The 21,227-nt window shown below is 54.1% G+C and overlaps 1 protein-coding gene across 2 annotated transcripts in view; it reads left to right on the top strand.

Moving 5' to 3' along the window:
* H6PD (hexose-6-phosphate dehydrogenase/glucose 1-dehydrogenase) overlaps positions 1-19,786 on the top strand; it is a 40,123-nt gene extending 20,337 nt beyond the window's left edge. For both annotated transcript variants that reach the window (XM_065935814.1, XM_065935813.1), the window contains exons 4-5: positions 10,819-11,088; positions 12,325-19,786. In XM_065935814.1, coding sequence (XP_065791886.1) covers positions 10,819-11,088; positions 12,325-13,688 — 1,634 coding nt within the window. In that variant the 3' untranslated portion in view covers positions 13,689-19,786. The remainder of the gene's footprint in view (positions 1-10,818; positions 11,089-12,324) is intronic.
* Positions 19,787-21,227: the final 1,441 nt, after the last annotated feature.

The raw sequence follows: 21,227 nt of genomic DNA, 5'->3' as shown, positions 1-21,227 counted from the left end.
TTCTCCTTCTCCCTCCCTCTCCTTCTGTCTTGTCTCTTTCCCCAGGGGCTAGGGGACCCAGAAGAACAAGCGTTCTCTGCATCCCAAGGCAGGGGCCTTGTGCGTCCCCAGCACTGATCCTCTCTCTCCCCTCCCGATCTGCTTCAGGGCCCTGCTGGACTCAAGCTCAGGCTGGAGAGAGAGGACAGGAGCTGGGGATCCTGCGGTCACCCCACCATGGCCAGTAACCCTGTGTCCAGCAGACCAGGGTCGTGGCTGTGCCTCCCCTTGGGGTTGGGGGTAGGAAGCTGCAGGAGGAGACTGCCCGCCCTGCCTGAGGTCTCAGCATCTTGCTGTCCTGTGAGCTCAGCTGGCACGGTGCTGCAGTGAGGCCCAGGGTGGCCAACAAGCGTCCAGGCAGGAGTCCCAGCCCCGTGGTCTGACCGTGAAGCAGAAGGACAGAGTGTGGGGGCCTTCTCCCCTCCCCCGCCCCCTCACTCACTCCTGTGCCAGGAGGCCCCCGAGGGACCCCGCTCCTAGACTGTAGCCTAAGTGCTTGAAGGGAGGGGGCTACGGGCCAGGCCTGGTCCCAGACAGACCCTGAGTGGGGGCGTCTGAGCAGCACGGGGGTTTGGATGTCTCCTCCACCCTGCCCCACCCCCACCCGTCCCCTGGCTCCCTCCCTCCGTGCCTCCCTCCCTGCTGTGAGAGGTTTTTTCTCCTCTCCTGCCGCAGCCTCTGGCCCAGAGGAGTTCGCTGCAGTTGAGGCTGCTGCAGAGGCAGGAGCGGGGAATAAAGGAGGTCGGGGGAGGGGAGCGGTCCTCCTGCAGCCCCAGCTCCCTCTCATCCTTGTCTGGGCCACCCCTCTTGGAAGTCCCGTCCTGAGAGTCACAGAAGCCCTGGCCAAGCCCCCGCTCCAGGGGTCTCCCAAGGCAGCCCTCTGGGCCATCCAGGGAGTGACATTGTTTGGGCCGCTAGCCCCTGTGTGGAGGTGACCCCCACCCGCCCTCATCACAGCCACAGGGTTGGGCTCTGCTTAAAGGGGGGCTGCTGTCCTCACAGGGCTGCCGTCCCCCCACCTAGAAGTGCAGGGAGGGGGTCCCAGGTCCGTGGCATCCCAGAACCCAGGCTCCTAACCACTGTGCCCGCAGCTTCAGTCTGTCCAAGTCCTCTGCAGTTGGCCTTCCTGCCAGACGTGCCCCGAGTATCTCTCTGCCACCCCGGTTCTCCTCTGGCTGGAAGGCTCTCCATTTTTTCTTTTTTCTTTTTTTTTTTTGGCAAGAGGAAGGAGGGAGCTTTCCTAAGGACCGCGTGGCTGTCCCTGCTTTGGGGGGGGTCCCCGATCTGACATTGGTCACCCTAAGGCTTGGAGTGACCGTTCTGTGCCCCGTGCTGAGGTACTGAGGCAGCCAGCATCTCCAGGTACACGGCAGCTGTCCTGTCTCCTGGCCTGGTGTCTGGGGGGCGGTGGAGGGGGGTGCTGGCAGCTTGCTCAGCAGGGCCGGCGCCCCTCCCGGCGTCTGCAAGGTGAGCCCAGAGCCGCTGCTGGGCCTCCAGCCCTTCGGTTCGCTCTCTCCTCGGCCCTCTCCCCATTTTTATTCTTAGCGGTCCCAGAACCTATTGGTAGAGACTGCAGCCAGCTTTTCATTTTGTTTTTGCTTTGCTGGGAAAGTCCAAATCTCCCACCGAGGGGAGGCAGCCGGGAGGGGCTTCTGGTCTAAGATCTGCAGGCTGCATCTTCGGCAGCCTCTGCATAGTGATGGCCATCCCCGTTACCTGTCCCTTGGGATTGTTTTAAGGATTAAGTCAGATAATGTGCATGAAAATGCTCTACAAATGGAGACTGCCATTCTCCTTCCAAGTGGGCTGGGAGGGGAAGCAGCAGCGTCTCTGACTCTCTGGGTACCAGGTGACTTGTAGGTGACTTGTGTTGGGTTATATAAAGATGGTAATTGATCTCCAGTTCTCTCATGTCAATTCTTCACCTAATATTTTCTCTCTTTCTCACTTATATATGTACTTAAATTTCCATGTATTGACAGCCTGCATAATGTATCCCTTTCAGTCGCTCTGTGTTTCTGTTCAGTCCTGTTTATATCACAGAATATGAATTGTTCTATTATTAGGCATCTCAGTTGTTTCCACTTTTTGCTATTTTAAATAGTACTTTGCTAGCTCTTAAAAAAAATTAAGGTATGATTCACATACCGTAAAATTTACCCTTTTTTAAAGTGTACCATTCAGTAGTTTTTAATATATTCACACAGTCATGCAACCATTATCTAATTATAGAACACTTATGAGCATTCTAAAAAGTATTTTTTCTTTAAGTGTACTTCTGAAGTGGAATGACTAGACCAGACGGGTCAACACGACCTTATGGCTGTTTTTACATCTTATTGGACTGTTATCAGAAAATTCGCAACAGCTGCATCCGTCACTGGTGACATTCCTACAGCTCTGTCCACATCGGGCCCCCATCTTCCCCGTTTCCGCTGGCTTGGTGGGTTTGCAGCTGCTCTTCTCAGAGTATCTTGCATGGGGTGCTGCCCGGGAGATTGTGAAGGGGAGCATGAGCGAGGAGGAGAGTGACGGTCCCCCGTGCCTGCAGCCTGTGACTCGATGACCTCTGTGTGTGAACAATTCAGGGGCCAAGCTGGTCTTTTCTCCAGTGGCCTAAGCTGGCTGTGCTTTGTTCCAGGAGTCCCTGGCCTCTGGGATCTACTGCCTGATGGTCTGAGGTGGAGCTGATGTCATAGTAATAGAAATAAAATGCACAGTAAATGTAGTGCACTTTTAATCATTCCTAAACTGTCTTCCCTCATCCCAGGTCCATGGAAAAATTGTCTTCCATGAAACTGGTTGGTGGCACTAGTGGTAAAGGACCCGCCTGCCAATGCAGGAGATTTAAGGGATGGGGGTTTGATCCCTGGGTTGGGAGGACCCCTTGGAGGAGGGCATGGCAACCCACTCCAGTATTCTTGCCTGGAAAATCCCAAGGACAGAGGAGCCTGGCGGGCTATAGTCCATAGGGTCACAAAGAGTCAGACACAACTGAAGCTAGGGACGCACACACATGCTTTATTCTATCCTTGTTCACGTATTTTTAAAAATTAATGTTTTTGGTTGTGGTGGGTCTTTATTGCTGCGCTCTAGCTTTCTCTAGTGGTGAGCAGGGACTGCTCTTGGTTGCAGTGTGGACTTCTTGTTGCGGTGGCTTCTCTTGTTGCAGAGCACAAGCTCTCGGACAAGGAAGCTTAGTAGTGGTGGCTCTCGGGCTTAGTCGTTCCTTGGCATGTGGGATCTTAGTTCCTCGACCAGGGATTGAACCCAAGTCCCCTGCATTGGCAGGTGGATTCTTATCCACTATACCACCAGGGAAGTCCCCCTTGTTCACATACCGATGGGATTTTACCTCTCAATTTTCAGCCAAGGAAAGATACTAGGAGTCATATGTGTCACTTTCAGGAAAAAGCAGTCCACAATAACTGTGGTAACCAGAAAAAAATCACCTTGTTGGGTGCTGTCAGGAGAACCAGCCCCCACCTGGGCTTCACCGCCCTGCCTTTCCCCAATGAGGTGCCAGCCATGGGCCTGATCACTCCACTTTAACTGGAAAGACAGCTCCGCAGGAAAGGATCCAAGTCCACAAATATATGGGCTGTGCTGAACACAGGCCCACTTCCTCTCCCACCCCCAAGCTTGAAATTAAGGAATGAAGGAAGCTCTCTTTTACACAGCAGGTAGTAAACCTATGAATGCCTCCTCTCCAGGAGTGAGAGCGGATAAAAATAGGGAAAGGACCACTTAGGGATTTGCTGAACTAATGATTAGTAAGCAGATAACAGGGCTCTTTAAGACTCTGCTGTGTTCTCTCAATCAAAAATTCAGCTGCTCTCAAAGCTTTAACTGTCCTCTTTACACTCCTAAATCTACTCGAATTCATTGATGCCAGGATACACATTTTTACATATTCGAGCTTCTCTGAAGTTAGGTCTACTGTGGATGGGGTGATAGAATTGAATTGGCAGCCTGTTTTCATCTTGTTGTTGTTTCAGTCGCTTAGTTGTGTCCGACTCTTTGTGACCCCATGGATTGTAACCTGCCAGGTTCCTCTCTGTTCATGGGATTTCCCAGGCAAGAATACCGGAGTGGGTTGCCATTTCCTTCTCCAGGGGATCACTTGACTCAGGGATAGAACTCTTGTCTCTGGCATTGGCAGGCGGATTCCTTACCACTGAGCCACATGGGAAGCTAAAATGTGAACTCCTTCAAGCCAGATCTTAGTTTCTGTCTCATTTTTTATTTGATGGAATTTAGTCCATCTCCAGCATTGTCTTTCCAAGCCCTAGTCTTATATATATATAGCCTCCAGTTACCTCTGAGGTACTGATATTTTCACTGGATATATATCACCATGTCAGACCCAGCCGATTTAGAACTTAAACCATCACTGCATTGTTCTCATGAAATACTGTCTGCCTTTTCTAATTTTTTTTTTTTTTGACTGTGGTGGGTCTTCATTGCTGTGTGAGGGCTTTCACTAGTTGCAGCGAGCAGTGCCTGTTCTTCATTGCACTGTGTAGGCTTCTCATTGCAGTGGCTTCTCTTTTTGCAGAGCATGCTCTAAGAGCGAACAGGCTTTGGTAGTTTCAGGGTGTGGGCTCTGTAGTTGCAACTTGTGGGCTGCAGAAAGCAGGCTCAGTAGTTGTGGCACACGGACTTAGTTGCTCTGCGGCATGTGGGATCTTCCTGGACCAGGGATCAAACCTGTGTCCCCTGCGTTGCAAGGCGAATTCCTAACCACTGGGTCACCAGGAAAGCCCTCTAACTTCTTTATTTTCAAATAGTGGCTGTTCTCTGAGTTGTCAGTTGTCTCTGACAGGCCTTCTCTTGCAGCCCCTATGATAATAAAAATGCTAGCCAGTGTGTATCAGTGCTTCCTGCATGCCAGGTATTGCTCCACACCCCATGCACTTACTAGCTCATTGATGTTCACAGCAGCCCTGCAGAGCAGGCACTACGGCCAGTCCTCTTTTATACGTGATGTAGAATCACTTGCCTGGGGTCACAGAGCTAAAAGAAGGCACAGCGGGTCCTTGAACCCAGGCAGCCTGGTTGCAGAGACTGCAGACCATAATCCTGCACGGCCTTTCATGGATCCAGCCAGGCACCTTGCGGTTTCCCCTCATCCATTCAGTGACTTTATGCTTCACTGTTTGCTCTGGCCCTTGTTAACTTCTTCAGTTGCAGCCAAAGCTGTCCATTGATTCCATTCCCACCTGTCCCCTCTCTGTATTTTGCAAATCGTAGATGGCTTAATCTTCTCACAGCACCTCTCTCAGGGTTCCACCTCCCTACTCTAATAAAAAAAGCTTTTTTGAGAGATAATTCACATATCATTTGTTGTTGTTCAGTCTCTGAGTTGTGTCTGATTCCTTGCGACTCCATGGATGGTAGTCTGTCTGGCTCCTCTGTCCATGGGATTCTCCAGGCAAGAATACTGGAGCAGGTAGCCATTTCCATCTCCAGGGGATCTTCCCAACTCAGGGATCAAACCCAAGTGCCTTGCACTGGCAGGTGGATTCTCTACTGCTGAGCCCCCATCATGTAATTCACTTACTTAAGTGTAGAATTCAGTGGGCTTTGGTATATTCACAGAGCTGTGCATCCATCACTACAATCAGTTGTAGAACATTTTCATCAAAAGAAGCTCTGTATTCCGCCCCGCCCCTCTGATTAGCTGCCACCCTCTGATTACGCCCCTCATCCTCCTAGTCCTGGCAGCCATAAACTTACTCCCTGTCTCTATGGATTTTCCTAGACATTTCATGTAAATAGGGTGTGACTTTCTGGGTCTGGCTTCTCTCACTGAGCGTAATGTTCTCAAGGTTCATCCACACTGTATAGCCTGTGTCAGTGCTTCATTTCTTTTCTTTTTTAAATTAATTATTTTTAATGGGAGGATAATTGCTTTACAGTATTGTGTTCATTTCTGCCACAGATCAACATGAATCGTCACAAGTGTACATATGTCCCCTCCCTCTCCCACCCCATGCCACCCCTCTAGGTCATCACAGAGCACCAGGTTGAACTCCCTCTTAGTTGTTGTACGGCAAATTCCCACTGGCTGTCTTTTTTACATTGGGTGATGTATATGTTTCAGTGCTACCCGCTTCATTTATTTTTTATTGCCAGATAACATTCTGCTGTGTGGATGGATTCACCACATTTTATTTATCCACTTATCAGCTGGTGGACATTTGAGTCCTTTCTCCGTTTTGACTGTCGTGAATAAGGCCGCTGTGAACATTCGTGTACAAGTTTTTGTGTGGACATATGTTTTCTTTTCTCTTGGGTGGATTGGAGTTGCTGGATCGTGCAGTAACTCTGCTTAACTGGTGAGGTCGAGGACTTTTAATAGCTCCTCAAGCCCCTCAGTCTCCTTTCCAAAGCCCTTCCCATCTGTTCTCCATCTCTGCTCTTGCGAATCACAGACTGGCCGCTTCTGCCAGACTAGCCAGGCTCACACCCATCCATCGCCTGACCTGTGTGTTGGGGCCTCTGCCCTCTGGCTTACGCTTCTCACCCCAACCAGGACGTGGCCCAGGGGCAAAGTCGGCCCCCCACATACAGTTCTTTGAGACACACAGCAGTTTTAAAAATCTGAATTGTTTGTACACATGAGATTGTACTTAATGATCCCATTTTTCGTGTTCTCTGTATAAATGGCAAGATTCGGTCACTGTGGGCCCACACACCTGTGAGGCACTCCCCGCCTGACCGCAGCCGAGGGACGCGGCCCTGCCTTGTCCTCCTCACACCTTTCCTGGCCCATGAGGTGCTGAGCCCCTGGCCCCTTGCGTCGACACCCCCCCCCCCCCCCCCCACCAAAAAGCCCAGCTTGGTTTCCTGCTTCAGCCACCAGCCTCCACTTCTGAAAGCCACCAGGGCCCGTGCTGCTCAGCCCCACGCCAGGCGCCCTGTTCTGCCTGCGGCTGTTTGCGTGGGAATCACAGTGGAGCCAGGGAGGCGGTGAGAATGGCTCTGGGACCTGCTTTGTTGGTGTTTAGTTGCTGAGTTGTTTCCAACTCTTTGCAACTCCATGGACGTAGCCCACCAGGCTCCTGTGTCCATGGAACCTCCCAGGCAAGAATATTGGAGTAGGTTGCCATTTCCTTCTCCAGGGATCTTCCTGATCCAGGGATCGAACCTGTGTCTCCTGCATCTCCAGCCTTGCAGGTGGATTCTTTATCAATGAACCACCAGGGAAGCCCCTGGGGCCAGCTGCCGAGGTTCCAATTTCATTTTTACCCCTTTACCAGCTGTGTGACCTTGGGCAAGTTGCTTGACTTCTCTGAACCTCAATTTCCTTACATTGTATTTAATTTTAATATATTGAAATATATATTTTATTTATTTGGCTGTGCCGGGCCTTCGTTGTGGCGGGATCTTTAGTTGCAGCATATGAACTCTTAGTTGTGGCATTCGGGATCTAGTTCCCCAACCAGGGATCAAACCTGGGCCCCATGCATTGGAGTGTAGAGTCTTAGCCACTGGACCACCAGGGAAGTTCCTCTTTACATTTTAAAATGAGGATAATAGCAGGACCTCTGTACATGTTGCTACTGTGAGGGGTAAATGGACTGATATTTACATCTGCCGTTATTGCTGTTGTCTGTTATCTTTTTCTTGATGTCTTCTCAGTGATATTGTGAGTACTTTGGAGACCAGACCCCCGTGGGGCCGGGGGCCTGAGCCTTGGTTTCCCAGCCGGGGGCATTTAGGATAGTTTGGCTGCAGCACCCGGGCTGGGTGTCCTGTGTGTCCTGGGTTCTGCCTCCTTGACCAGAGCCGCAACCTCAAGCCCCACTCTCGAGGACCAAACACCTTCCCAGGAGCTGACTGTGGGTCTCACTTCCTGCCCGTGACACGGGCGCCACTGCCACGCCTGGCCTGTAGGACTGAGCTCAGGCCAGGTGGCCCCTGCTCACTGTCCAGCTGGCCCAAGCCTGCCAGGGCAGGTGGGCCAGGCAGGTCTGAATCAGGGGCCATTTCTTTCTGTTCGTTTGAATTAAGTATTGATAAGATAAAAAAAGAATGATTACACAATCCCAGGTGGCGCTAGTGGGGAAGAATCCACCTGCCAACACAGGAGATGCAAGAGACCCGGGTTCGATCCCTGGGTCAGGAAGATCCCCTGGAGGAGGGCATGGCAACCCACTCCAGTATTCTTGCCCCGGAGAATCCCACGGACAGAGGAGCCTGGCGGGCTACAGTCCATGGAATCACAGAGTCAGACATGACTGAGCAGGCACACGCACACACACACACACACACAATCTAGGTAACATGCAGAACTATGATGTAACAGATACCTATGAACTTGCAAACCTTGGGTCCCTCCCCCAGTCCTATCCCAGTTCCTCTTCTCTACAGTCCAGGTTTTAGGTGGATTTTCCCCTTGTTTCTTTATCGTTTCTGTGTGGATCCAGTTGCCTAAAAATGTGCTGTTTAATTTTGAAGAGTCAACACGCTGTGTGTGTGTGTGTGTGTGTGTGTGTGTGTGTGTGTGAGAGAGAGAGAGAGAGAGATAGAGAGTGTTGAGTCTTTCTGTCTCTTTAACCTGCATTCAGGATAATCTGCATGGATCTGTCTTCTAATAACTTTTTTTCCCCCCAACCTTTTGTAATCCATAAAACCTGTCTATGGAATTTCTTATTTCCCCTTGTATTTTTCATTGATTTGAAATTCTGTTTATCCTGGTCATATTATATTTTCAAAGCAGTTTATATATTTATATTACATCGTCAGCTTTATTTCTCTGAACATGGAACCTCCGAGGTGGACCCCTGGTGGTGTGTGTGTTCAGCTTCCCGGCCACACAGTGTTCTGCGGAGTGACTGCGGCGCTGTGTCTGGTGCTTGAGATGCTGCAGGGACCAGGCAGATGCAGTCCTCACCTGATGGAGCATCAGGGTGCTAGGAAGAGTGAATAACAGGCAGCCCCAAGTTAGTCAGGGGAAACAGCCGAAGATAGGGCCCTCCAGGAGGGCAGGCCAAGAGTTTGGTAGAATCTCCTGGAACTCAAGACCTGAAAGATGAGCAGGAGCTGCTGGGTAACAGAGCTGATCCCATGTTACAGGTGACGCACGCAAACCTTCGATAAACAGCTGCTCTTCCGGTGGTGATGTCACCTTTTTCTGTGCGTAAGGCTGTGAATTGACCCGAGTCTCAGCAGATCAGCAGAATGTGAGCCATGCCATGTGAAGTGTTGTGGCATTTGAACCCTAAGCCTTAAGACCACTGGCTTGTATGTATTTGAGTCACTGGTAGTCAGAATTGTTTCTGAGTCCTGTAGGAGGAGGTGTGTCGTGTGTGGTTAACCAGCTCCTGACTGCTCATCCCAGCCCTGGGCCTCTGACTTCTTCCTCTTGTGTAGACAGGGACGGTCGTGGACCCGCCGCGCCAGACCCTGTGGGTGTAACAGGAGGGGTGCCTGGCGTCTCCACGCTGTGCCAGGCACAGTGAGCATTGTTGTCACTGCCAAGCTCTGTGGTCACTGCCAAGCTCTATGTGTCACCTTCTTTTATCTTCTCGGGAACCCCATCCACTGGCCACCTGCCATTTCCACCTGTGTGTTTTAGGCTTAAATACAACTGGTTTCCCCTCCATCAACCCCTTCCTCTACCCAGTCCCCTCATCTCAGGAAGTGTCACCATGCCCGTCTTCTGCTCAGGCCTGAGCAGTCACCTTCCCAGGAGCCAATTCCCCCCCACCACTGCCCCGAGTCCTTGAAGCTGACTTTGGCTCCTCCTTTTCACTGGTGCTCGCCTGCATGGGTCAGCTTACATGCTAAGTTGCTTCAGTCATGTCCAGCTCTTTGTGACCCCATGGGTCATAGCCCACCAGGCTCCTCTGTCCATGGGATTCTCCAGGCAATAATACTGGAGTGGGTAGCTATGTCCTTCTCCAGGGGACCTTCCAGACCCAGGATGGAACCCGCATCTCTACATCTCCTGCATTGGCAGGTGGGTTCTCTACCTCTAGTGCCTCATGGGTCAGCAGGTCCAGCCAGTTCTCACTCAAGAAGCGCCGTCCACCCTCTCCAGCTGCTTTACCCCATCCCTTTAGTCCAGGTCACAGCGTCACCCCCCGTCCCCACCTCTGGACCACCACGTGGTCTGCTATAGTCGCCCTGCCCACAGCAGACCCGGGCGTGAATGTACGGAAGGTCTTGCCATCTCCTACTTCAGCTCCTGCACTGCTTTCCCTGAGCGTGGGAACCAATCAGTCTCCGCTCCTCATCCTGCAAGCCCCGCCCTCCCAGCCCCACCCTCCTGCTCGCCTTCTGGCGCCTGGCAGCCAAGCTCGTCCAGGGCTGCTCCTGCAGGTCTCAGAGCAGACTCCCTATTACCCTCTGCCATGAACTCTGTCTATAATGTCTTCATTGGCTTTTCCTCCCTCCGCTCGACTATAAGCCGAGGGCAAGGACCTGGCACTTATGTGGGCTTGGTAGGGGGTGACAGTGAGTGCCCTTTGAAGGCAGGATGCGGAGCAGAGACTTGGAAGTCAGGTGACTCACCCAGGGTCACGCAGCAGCAAGCTGCCCAGGCCCTCACCGCGGTGCCTAGCTTTCCAGAACCAGGGCCTTCCCAGGCAGAGGCCGGGAGAGGCCCACGGGGTCTGACTCCTCCTGGTGGGGCGGGTCTCGTTGGCTTAGGGCCGCCCGCCCCCTTCCTGCCCGGTTCTGCTCTGGCACTCCAGACTAGGGGGTGTGGCTGTGGGCACAGGTCAGCCACGTGCCCGATCCTTATGACTCCTCCCCACCCCCCGCCAGGCCGCACCAGCTTCTACGAGGAGTACGGCGTCATCCGAGACGTCCTGCAGAACCACCTGACGGAGGTCCTCACGCTGGTGGCCATGGAGCTGCCCGTCAACATGAGCAACGCGGAGGCCGTGCTGCAGCACAAGCTCCGGGCCTTCGCGGCGCTGCGGGGCCTGCAGAGGCACAGTGCTGTGCTGGGCCAGTACCAGGCCTACAGTGGGCAGGTGCGCGGGGAGCTGCAGAAGCCAGACAGCTTCCACAGCCTGACGCCGACCTTCGCAGGTGGGCCCCCAGGGCCGGGCACACCCCCGGGCGGGAGCAGTCCTCCCAACACAGACCCCTCGGGGTGGGTCGGGGGGATGCTGGAAGTGGGATTTTCCCAAGGTGCTTAGAGGTGAGTGAGAGATGCCCCAGCCTCCCTGCCCTTCTGCCAGCCTAAAGCAGCAAGTCACCTGCTGGCTCCCTCTGGACAGAGGGACAGACACCTCAGTGATGATCTCTGTTCAGTCCACGGATATTTACAAGACTCGCCCAGCTGGGCTCAGACCTGGCTCTGCCCTTGAGGAGCTTATCCAGCCCCCGGAGAGGCTGCAGGCCAGGGGCACCCCTGGCGGGCATGCAGCATGCCAGGCAGGCAGGTGCCCACTGGGGCCGTCCTCTGGGCACTTGCACAGGCTCAGAGCTTTCTGGGGGTGGCCGGCTCCCTAACACTGCCATCACAAACCCCAGGACCAGAGCAGCAACTCTGGTCAGGCGCCAACCGCGTGCCCAGCACTGTATGCACATCACCTCATTTAATCCTCCCGTGGAAACACATCAGGCAGGTGTCGTCAGCCTCACTTAAAGGTGAGGGGCTGTGAGGCTTGGCGAAGTTGCTAGAAACTTGCCCAAGGTCACGCAGAGATAGGCCGTGGGAAAACCAGGGCTTGCAGCTCAGTCTGGAGGGCACTCTGCTTCTAACTCTCACTGCCATGGGCCCCTGCAGGCCACCTCAGCTATACAGCAGTTCTCTGCAGGCCTGTGGCTGAGACCCCTGGCTCCCCTTCTTCCCCTGCCACCACCTGTCCCCCCATATCTGATGGCCTCAGTGCATCCTCAGCACTCTACAGACAGGAAGGAACCACCTCTCTCTAGGAACACCTCCCCCCGTCCCCATTCAGCATCAGTGCCACCTTGCACCCCGACCCCTGCCCCGTGAGACTTCTCACAGAATCTCCTGATTGGAGCTCCTCAGCCCAGCTCCCCTTTGTTTGGGGACGATGGTGCTGAGAGGCCCTTCAAGGGCAGTGGGTGTCCGAGGTGGCCCATGAGGCTGCTTTTTGAGCAGCGACTGGGAAGAGAAGATAATGGAAGAGGTGAGAGGTGGGTGAGGCTAGCAAAACCAGAGGTTCCCAGAGGAGGAATCAGAGAAAAGGAGGCTGGCCAGCAGGAAGGAAAGAGGGGAAGATGAGCAGGCCGGGAGGTCCCAGGTCCTGTGCCTGAGCATCACCTCCGCTGTCCCCCTGTCACCCGCCCCAGGCATCCTCATTCACATAGACAACCTCCGCTGGGAGGGCGTCCCATTCATCCTGATGTCCGGCAAAGTCTTGGATGAGAGAGTGAGCTATGTGCGGATCTTGTTCAAGAACCAGGCGTTCTGCGTCCAGAGCGAGAAGCACTGGGTTGCTGCCCAGAGCCGCTGCCTGCCCCGACAGATCATCTTCTACATCGGCCACGGCGAGCTGGGCAGCCCTGCCGTGCTGGTCAGCAGGAATCTCTTCCGGCCGGCCCTGCCCTCTGCCAGCTGGAAGGAAGTGGAAGGCCGGCCCGGGCTGCGCCTCTTCGGCCTCCCACTCTCTGATTACTACGCCTACAGCCCCGTGCGGGAGCAGGATGCCTACTCCCTGCTCATCTCTCACATCTTCCACTGCCGGAAGGACTCCTTCGTCACCACGGAGAACCTGCTGGCCTCCTGGGTCTTCTGGACGCCCTTGCTGGACAGCCTGGCCCACGAGGTCCCGCGCCTGTACCCGGGAGGAGCAGAGAACGGACAGCTGTTGGACTTCGGGTTCAGCGGCGGCCACCTGTCCTTCTCCCAGCCGCAGCCGGAGCAGCTGGTGCCAGGGCCTGACTCCGCTCCGCTGCCCAGCGACTTCCAGGTCCTCAGGGCCAAGTACCGAGAGAGCCCGCTGATCTCGGCCTGGCCCGAGGAGCTGATCGCCAGGCTGGCGGGCGACATTGAGGCTGCCGCCATGCGGGCTGTGCGGCGCTTTGGCGAGTTCCACCTGGCGCTCTCGGGTGGCTCGAGCCCGGTAGCCCTGTTCCAGCAGCTGGCCACAGGGCACTACAGCTTCCCGTGGGCCCACACGCACCTGTGGCTGGTGGACGAGCGCTGTGTGCCGCTCTGGGACCCTGAGTCCAACTTCCAGGGCCTCCAGACACACCTGCTGCAGCACGTGCGGGTCCCCCACTACAACGTCCACCCCATGCCTGTGCACCGGCGCCAACGGCTCTGCGCTGAGGAGGACCAGGGCACCCAGGTCTATGCCGAGGAGATCTCTGCCCTCGTGACCAACAGCAGCTTCGACCTGGTGCTGCTGGGCATGGGCACCGATGGACACACGGCCTCCCTCTTCCCACAGTCGCCCGCCGGTCTGGACGGCGAGCAGCTGGTGGTGCTGACCACGAGCCCCTCCAGCCCACACCGGCGCATGAGCCTCAGCCTACCCCTCATCAACCGCGCCCGGAAGGTGGCCGTGCTGGTCATGGGCAGGATGAAGCGTGAGATCGCTATGCTGGTCAGCCGCGTGGGCCACGAGCCCAAGAAGTGGCCCATCTCAGGCGTCCTGCCAGATTCTGGCCAGCTGGTGTGGTACATGGATTACGACGCATTTCTGGGGTGACGGAAGTTTGGCCCTTTGCTCACCCCCATCCTCCCCTTCATTCACCCTCTCTCTACCCTCTCAGTCCTGCCCCCCCGCCCCCCTACCCGTACATGCCGTCCTCTCTGGAATCTGACACCTCAGTGTCAGGCCTCCAGTGTGGAAGGACAAGACCCCGTCCCAACCCTGTGGCAGTCCCCATCTAGCGGTGGCGGGCCCCCATGGAACAAGGAAGAAACGGCAGCTCTGCTCTTGAAAATCTACAGATCCAAGTCAGGGGAGAAACATCCACCTTAAATAAAGGCCTGCAGCAGTTACATGTGGGCATCCACCAGCGCAAACAGGACTGTCTGAAAGCTCCCCGCTGGAGCAGGAGTGCAATCAGGGAGTGGTTAACCAGGAGGTACATGTGGGCCAGGCACCTTGGACCGCCTCCAACAGAAAAGCAGAGCGTGAATGGTGGAGCCCAGGTGCCCACCTGGAGCCACGAGCGCCTGCTAGGACCTGCCATCCTTTTCTTCTCCAGCTTCCAGCTCAGCCTGCTGTCCGGTCCCCTCCAGGGCCACCTCCACCTGCTCTGCATCTCAGGTCCTGTCTTCCTAGACCTCGCCAGGGAGGACTTCCCACCCGCTCTGCTTCTTTGCTATCCCTCAGACACCCTAGCAACAAACGCTAGGATGTGGAAATGGATCCAGGAATCTTGGGACTGTGCCGTGGAGCTCCTTTTCTCAGTAGGTGGACTTTACCAATGGCAGGAGGCGCTGGTTCCCCAGCTCCGTCAGGGAGGGAGGACCCCTGCCCCAGGCACGTGGACCTGCCACCACAGCCAGATAGCTCTGCACGAAACACTGAAACACACTGGACGGAGTTGGTCAGGCCATTCCTGGGATCTGCATTGAAGAGGATCCTTTGTGTCTCAGGGGACTTCCCCAATGAGTGTTTCCACTCTCAGTGTCTCCTCTTGTTTTACCTGAAAAGATCAAGTTAAATCTTTCTCTTATGGTAACATCTTACCTGGGGGGAGTGAGATGTGACATCAGGGCACCCAGACCATCCAGGCGCTCCAACCCTCACCCAGCTGGACCCAGGCCTTCCTGGCAGGGCGGCTGCGGCCCACGTCAGCAGTGGCTGTCCACCGCCGTCCCAGGGCCTTTGCTGGTTGTCAGCACCAAGAAGGGGCGACTGCTGCCCACACTACCTCGTGGAGGCATCGGCCTTTGTGTGCCAGCCCCTCCTGCCACTGCTCACCTCACCACTAACACATCGCTGAAGACTTGGGGGGCGGTCCCAGTTGAGCTTCTCATTTAGAGTAAACGGGTGCTCCTGAGAAGCCCTGAGCCAATAACAGCTGTTTCTCTGAAACCCCCAAGCGGTGGGGGGCATCCACAAAATTCTTTTATAAAAAAGTGAAACTTCTCAAAACACGCTTAATTTCAGCTTTCCGCACAGCCCACAGATAAAGGATAAAGCAGGGTTTTCCGTGGAACAGCTTCCCCATCTTATAGGCACAGTTTGTATCAGATCAGGCAGATACAAAGTGTCAAGGTCACACCAAGGGCTTTCCTGGGCAAGAAGGAGCATCATGAAATGTGTCTTTCAACTTTTTATTGTTTACACTTTCTTCAAGGCTGTTTACACTTCTTCAAGAATTTACAGGAATTCTTGCTTTGGAGATGTGTGCCCGTGAGGTGGGTGCTGGCCAGGGGCTCTGCACATAAAGGTACCTATTAACATTTGGTTTCCCCCAGCCTCCAAAGACCCCATCCAGACAGGATATCAATATTTATGCCCAGAAGACTCACCTGGGCCAATCAGAGCACAATGCCCAGATAGGGAAGTCTTTTCCCTTTCTGAAAATCAGCGTTGTTTAGCTTTGAGGCTTCTGATGGGAGTAAACTGGGGGAGTGGACACGTGACTGCAGGTGTCACGTCTGGCCACATGGGGGCGCCCTCAGACCATCCCTGCTGTCTGGACCACAGAGACGCTCATTCCCCTCCTCCCCCTCTCAGGCTCCTGAGCCTCCCTGGATTTGTAGCACTGAGGACCTCCCTCTCCCCATCCTCCTCCCCCTCCCCAATCTGTTCCTTAGGAACTTCTTCTGTGAGAAAAAAAGGGAAGGGACCTGCACATGCCCAAGTGTCGCTTCAGGATAAGGGGCCAGCAAACTTCTGATGTCACCGTTTCTGAGTAACAGTGAGTTACCATGGGCCTGAGCTGGGCATGTCCTGTTCTGAGAGGAGCGCCTTGCCTTAAAATGCACGTTCATCTTTAGAGAGAGTGCGTAGGGGCCAGGGCCAGGCAGGGGCAGGAAGTGCCAGGGTTTCCTTCCCAGAATCAAGTGCTCTGGGTTTTTTTTGTTGTTGTTGTTTAACTGTGGTATAGTTGCTTTATAATGTTAGTTTCTGCCATACAACAGGATCATCAGCTGTTTATACACACATGTCCCCTCCCTCTTGTGCCGCTTCCCTGGTGTCTCAGTGGTGAAGAATCCAGTTGCCATTATGGGAGATGTGGGTTCAATCCCTGGGTCGGGAAGATCTTCTGAAGAAGGAAATGGCAACCCACTCCAGTATTCTTGCCTGGAGAATTCCATGGACGGGGAGCCTGGCGGGCTACAGTCCATGGGGTCACAGAGAGCACGGACATGTGCACCTCCCTCTTGAACCTTCCTCCCAGCTCCCCCCACCCCGCCCCCCTCCCACCTTTCTAGGAAGTGCTGTCTTAAAGTCACACCAGCGTAGTCCACTGGTAGCCCTTGTCATCTTCCTGCTTCCTCCCACTCTCCTTCCCCTTTTCTTTCTCCTATCCTTTGCTGATGGTTTTCAGACTTTCTGGGTCATGATCCACAGCAAGAAACACTTTACTTTATGAGTCAGCGCTCGCACTCATGCATGAATCTGCATCTCAAGCAAAAGTTCCACAAATGAATTCTCATCCTGAAAATTCTGGATACCTTCTTTTAAAAAAAAATTTTTTTTAATGCTGCTTATAATTCACTAAATCAAGCTGATCCATAATTTGAAACATGCTACTCTAATCTGACTTTACCCTGTTGTGTAAGCCGAGGTCCCAAGGGTTGGAAGGGAGCACGGGCACCCAGCCCACACAGGGATGCTCATAAGCACTCTGGAATTGGTACTCAGGCCTCCTGTTCCTACAGCTTCATGCCTCAGGGTGGTCCCAGCTGATGCTGCTGCAGTCTCTGTGGTGGGATGCTGAATGCTCCCATCATGAGGGAGGGGAGGAGTGGGTGATGGGAGACACATCAATTGGAGCCCCAGGGCTTCTGGAAGCAGTGATGATGTGTCCTATACAGAGGGTGGCAGACTCAGTACTAAATGTTTTCTGCTGTATGGTCGTTTAGTCTTTACAACAACCCCGTGAGGAGGTGGAGGAATCCTGATTGACCGATGACTTTGAAGTTGAAACTGGAGTTGTCTAATGACAACAGGCCACTTGTAAACTGGAAGTGGCCCACAGGGGTCTAGACATGTGCTCCCAGCCATTCTGCAGTACCACCTCCTTCCCAGGGAGCCCAGCGCAGCTCCCAGAGTTTCCCAGACAGAGCCCAGGCAGCTGGAGCGGCCCTACAGGCCTGTGACAGGGGGCTGGCCCCTCTTGGAGGCCGGCTTACATCCTCCTCTCTGAAGCAGGTTTGTTACCAGTTGCTGCAGGGAGAGATTTAGGGGCTTTCCTAGCTGCTATGAGCTAGATTCTGATGTTGCTCCGGGAGCAAAGTTTCCTGCCAACCGCAAGTTAGGACAGTGCTGTCCTCCTGCCCCACTTCTTGTTCCTCTGCCGACAGTGCTTTCTTTCCAGTCCCGGGGCCTCCCGGGGACCAGCACAATCCGGGCTCTGCCAGCGGGTGGTATTTCAGAACACTCCCTTGGGGACTCTTGTTCCAGAGCTCATGGGCCCCGTCTCCCCGGTCTGGGACCTTCCTCCTCCCCGTTTGTGTAGAGAACCAGACAGTGTGGCTGAGAAAGGGAGGGAGACGCTTCCGCAGAAACTTAAAGGGCGGTTTCCTACAAGTCAGTTTTCAGAAACAAATTTTTTTTTCTCGACAAAAATACACACGGCCTCACAGAAGCAGCCTCTGCATCAGCTTTACCAGCTCTATTTTTATCTTAAGCAGACGGGGACCCATGGACCTCAGTCCACTCCGGGCAGCGTGTCTGTGTCCGAGAAGGAACGAGTCACAGGAAAGGCCAGTGGTGACAGAAGCGTGAGGGGGCCGTGGTGGCAGGTCCCCGAGATCGGTGCCTGCCTGCCCCACAAAAGATAGATCCCAGCGGGCCGGAGCCTTGAGAGGCGGCTGTGTCCCACAGTGGCCGCTTGCATGGCCCAGTAGGGGCCACCTGCTCCGCCCTCATCGATCTCCCAGCCTTCCCACCACCCCGCTGGGAACCTCCCGCTTCCCCTTGAGGTTACAGTGTGCACGTGGCGGTCAAGATTCCCACAAGGAAAAGGGCGGGCCCTCCAGCCTCATCCGTGCTTGGCAGCTGGTCTGCGCCTGGGGACAGCATTGGGAGGGATCCGCAGTGAAGTCAGCTCTCAAGGAGGCCCTGTGTTTTGACTGAGGTCGTGGATTCGTTCCTCCAAGAACCCCGCCTGCCACCCCCCCCGCCACACTGCGCCCCACTGATGGGCCAGCGTTGGCCGAGGCATCAGCCTGCCAGTGCCGGGTCCCGCTTCCATCGCTCACTTGGAGGCTGGAGCTGGGCACCAGCGTGTCCTATATGGTCCTTGGCTGCATACTGCGTCGCCTCCACATGAGATAAAAATCCCGCTTCCTGCACTTCCTGCTATAGAGGCCTTCCCAGGGCCAGGCCTCTTCACTAGGGAAAGCATTGGGGACCCACACCAGCCTGTGTTCTTGGAAGACGTGCATCTTCCAGGGCACCCTGGGACCCCTCTCCAGAGGTGCAGGCTCCTGGCCTCTGGCTATCAGCACTTGAGATGGGGCCAGAGTGAGAAACTCCAAGGATTGCTCAGCTCATTGCAAAGCAAGGTGCACACTCACAAACACTGTCAGCACAGGAGAAAAGTGGCCTGAGACTAGAGGAGGCACTTCTGACCTCACAGCAAGCTGGAGGAGTTGGGGGGATGATCCCTTTGATGAACTGTCCTCTCCAGCCAACTTTCGGGAGCCCATCTCTTTTGTAAAGTAGATGCCAGTGCTGTATCTGCATGGGACCATAGATGGGGAGGGGCGGAGATCTCAATTAAGTATGCTGCTTTTATTCTTGGTGGTTCTTTATTCTTGATGGTCTTTGCCTTCCTCTCAGGTGTCTTAAAGGAAATCTCTGCATCTTTTCTGTCCCTCTGGCATGGGAAGGGATAAATACATTTCCATTCACTGAAAGTCGCATGGAATATGGTTCCATGGCTGGTAGCTTTAGAAACAGAAGTGTAAATAGAACTGCATATATTCATCAGTTTGGGTCCTTAGCTGTACCCCACAGACATGTCGGAAGGTCGGTTATAAATGGTACGAGGTACTCGAGTATAAGAGGGAGGGATCCTGGAGAAGCTGGTAATTGAGGCTGAATGCGCGTCTCTGAGACAGGACCTGTACAGTCTGCCCCACCCCTCCTTGGTTTGGAAGACGGGGGGTGAGAGCAGACATCAAGGGGCCTCTGCTGGCTCCGAGAGCCACTGCTTCCCGAGCCCGAGTGAAGGTTTTCAGCCTCCTTGGTGCTGTGTTTAGTAGCTGTTGCCAGAAAGAGTCCTGGATGGGGGGTGTGGGCTCTGAAATCATGGTGTGTTGCAATCTGGGTTATGTCCATGCGTTCTGTCCCGTGCGGGAAAGCAGCAATCCAGACAGGATTTCTGTTGGGAGGGAAGAGAGACAGGCAAGCTGTTACCTCGGAGGGACTCTCTGTTCCCCTGGGTGATGGAAGACCATGATCATGACCCCCGCCCCCTCGACCCTGGCCAATGGCGTGAACATGCTACACCTTTCTGCAGAAAGAGCAACTGCTCCTGGCTTTTACGGAAACACTGAACACTTTTAACGCTGCCTCTGAAAATGAGACATATTCAGATCAGAGTTTTTAAAATGCCTTTTTTGTATAACAAATGTATCATCTATTTTTTAAACAATAAAATTGTTTCCCCTAAATCCCTGCTCTTTATTTTTTCTGGGAGATGGAGTATGACGGGCTGTGTGTATGCTCGGAAGGTGTGTGGCGAGGCAGACCCAGTTACCCCGCACCTATCACAGGTGGATCTGAGCAACCAGCCGGTCCCCACTTGCTTGAGGGTCCCTTGGGCTCCCGGGAGAGACAGTGGGGGGCAAGACAACTGGGTTTCATAAGTTCACAAGCAGCCTGAGGGACATCGTCTCCCCGTCAGCCTACCTGGCGGACCACTCAGGCAGCAGGCCTCGCCTGGAGGGCATTCACTGTGGTGTGTCTGAGGTGGGTGTCGGTCGGGGCACCTTTGGAAGCATCAGTATTTCAGTAAAATAATGCATACTCATTATAAGTGAATTCATACATTGCCAAAAAGCACACAAATGAATGTTAAATCACTGCAGTCCAGTCCCCTCCACTGCAGAAATGTTAGCAGAGCAATATTAGCAGAGGTGACCCAAAGCTCACGTCCTCACTGAGCTTCTCCTCCTCATGTTCTTGACCCTTACATGCGCCCTTTATTTGGGAGGTCCACCGTCCACCCCTCTTCAAGTTCCTCTTTCTCCTCCGCGCCCTCTTCACTAGCAGATTTCTCAGTGGCCTCGCAGTCACTTCTAGCCCCACATTCTGTTTGAAGTGGTCTCCGAGGTCACCTCTGATCCACTGGACACCACCACACCTCAAGGTGGCCGCCATGCACCACTAAGAGTCCACCGCTTCCACAGCAGCGGCCAACACAGCCCAGGCAGGAGACCTCATTTCACTGACGGTCAAGAGGTGACCGTCGGCAAGACCTGTCGGCTACCACCAAATCTGGGGGCCAGGACAGAGTCTGCCGACCCTGAGAGCAAAACCCTGGTGGGGGTCGGGGGACCTGGCTTTCACTGCTATCTCCTTGTCTTCCTTGATTCTCTTTGTGATTGTCTTTACCGGGGTGCCCCCAAAGCTGAGGTCTGTCCCCATTCTTACTTCCAATCAAGAGGGGAGGCTGTTTGGAAAAACTGAATTTTCTCATTTCGATTTTCATTTATGTATAAAAAAGACACCATTAAGGGACTTCCTTGTTGGTCCAGGGGTTAAGACTCCTCACTTCCCACTGCAAGGAGCACAAGTTCCACCCCTGGTCAGAGAACTAAGATCCTGCATGTTGCACAGCATGGCCAAAAAAGTTAAGAAAAATTAAAAACAGAAAGTTGTCTGCAGTGCCTGCCACCCCACTTAGTAGTGTTTTCATGTTCAGCAAACTCCCTCCCTCAGGAGATGCTCTCTGTGTCACACGGTTTTGTAGCCTTTATTTTTTGTTTGTCTTATTGTGAGCCTTCTCCACGCATCCCCATGGTCTTCATGCTTGGTTTCCACACAAGTGTGAGATCCACTGACGGGAAGCATACTGGAAGCATGTCCCCTCCTCAGCTGTTGAAC

This window comes from Muntiacus reevesi, chromosome 5, assembly GCF_963930625.1.
Source record: "Muntiacus reevesi chromosome 5, mMunRee1.1, whole genome shotgun sequence".
NCBI lineage: Eukaryota > Metazoa > Chordata > Mammalia > Artiodactyla > Cervidae > Muntiacus > Muntiacus reevesi.
The sequence above is the reverse complement of the archived record's forward strand: the minus strand, read 5'-3'. Positions and strand labels throughout refer to the sequence as shown.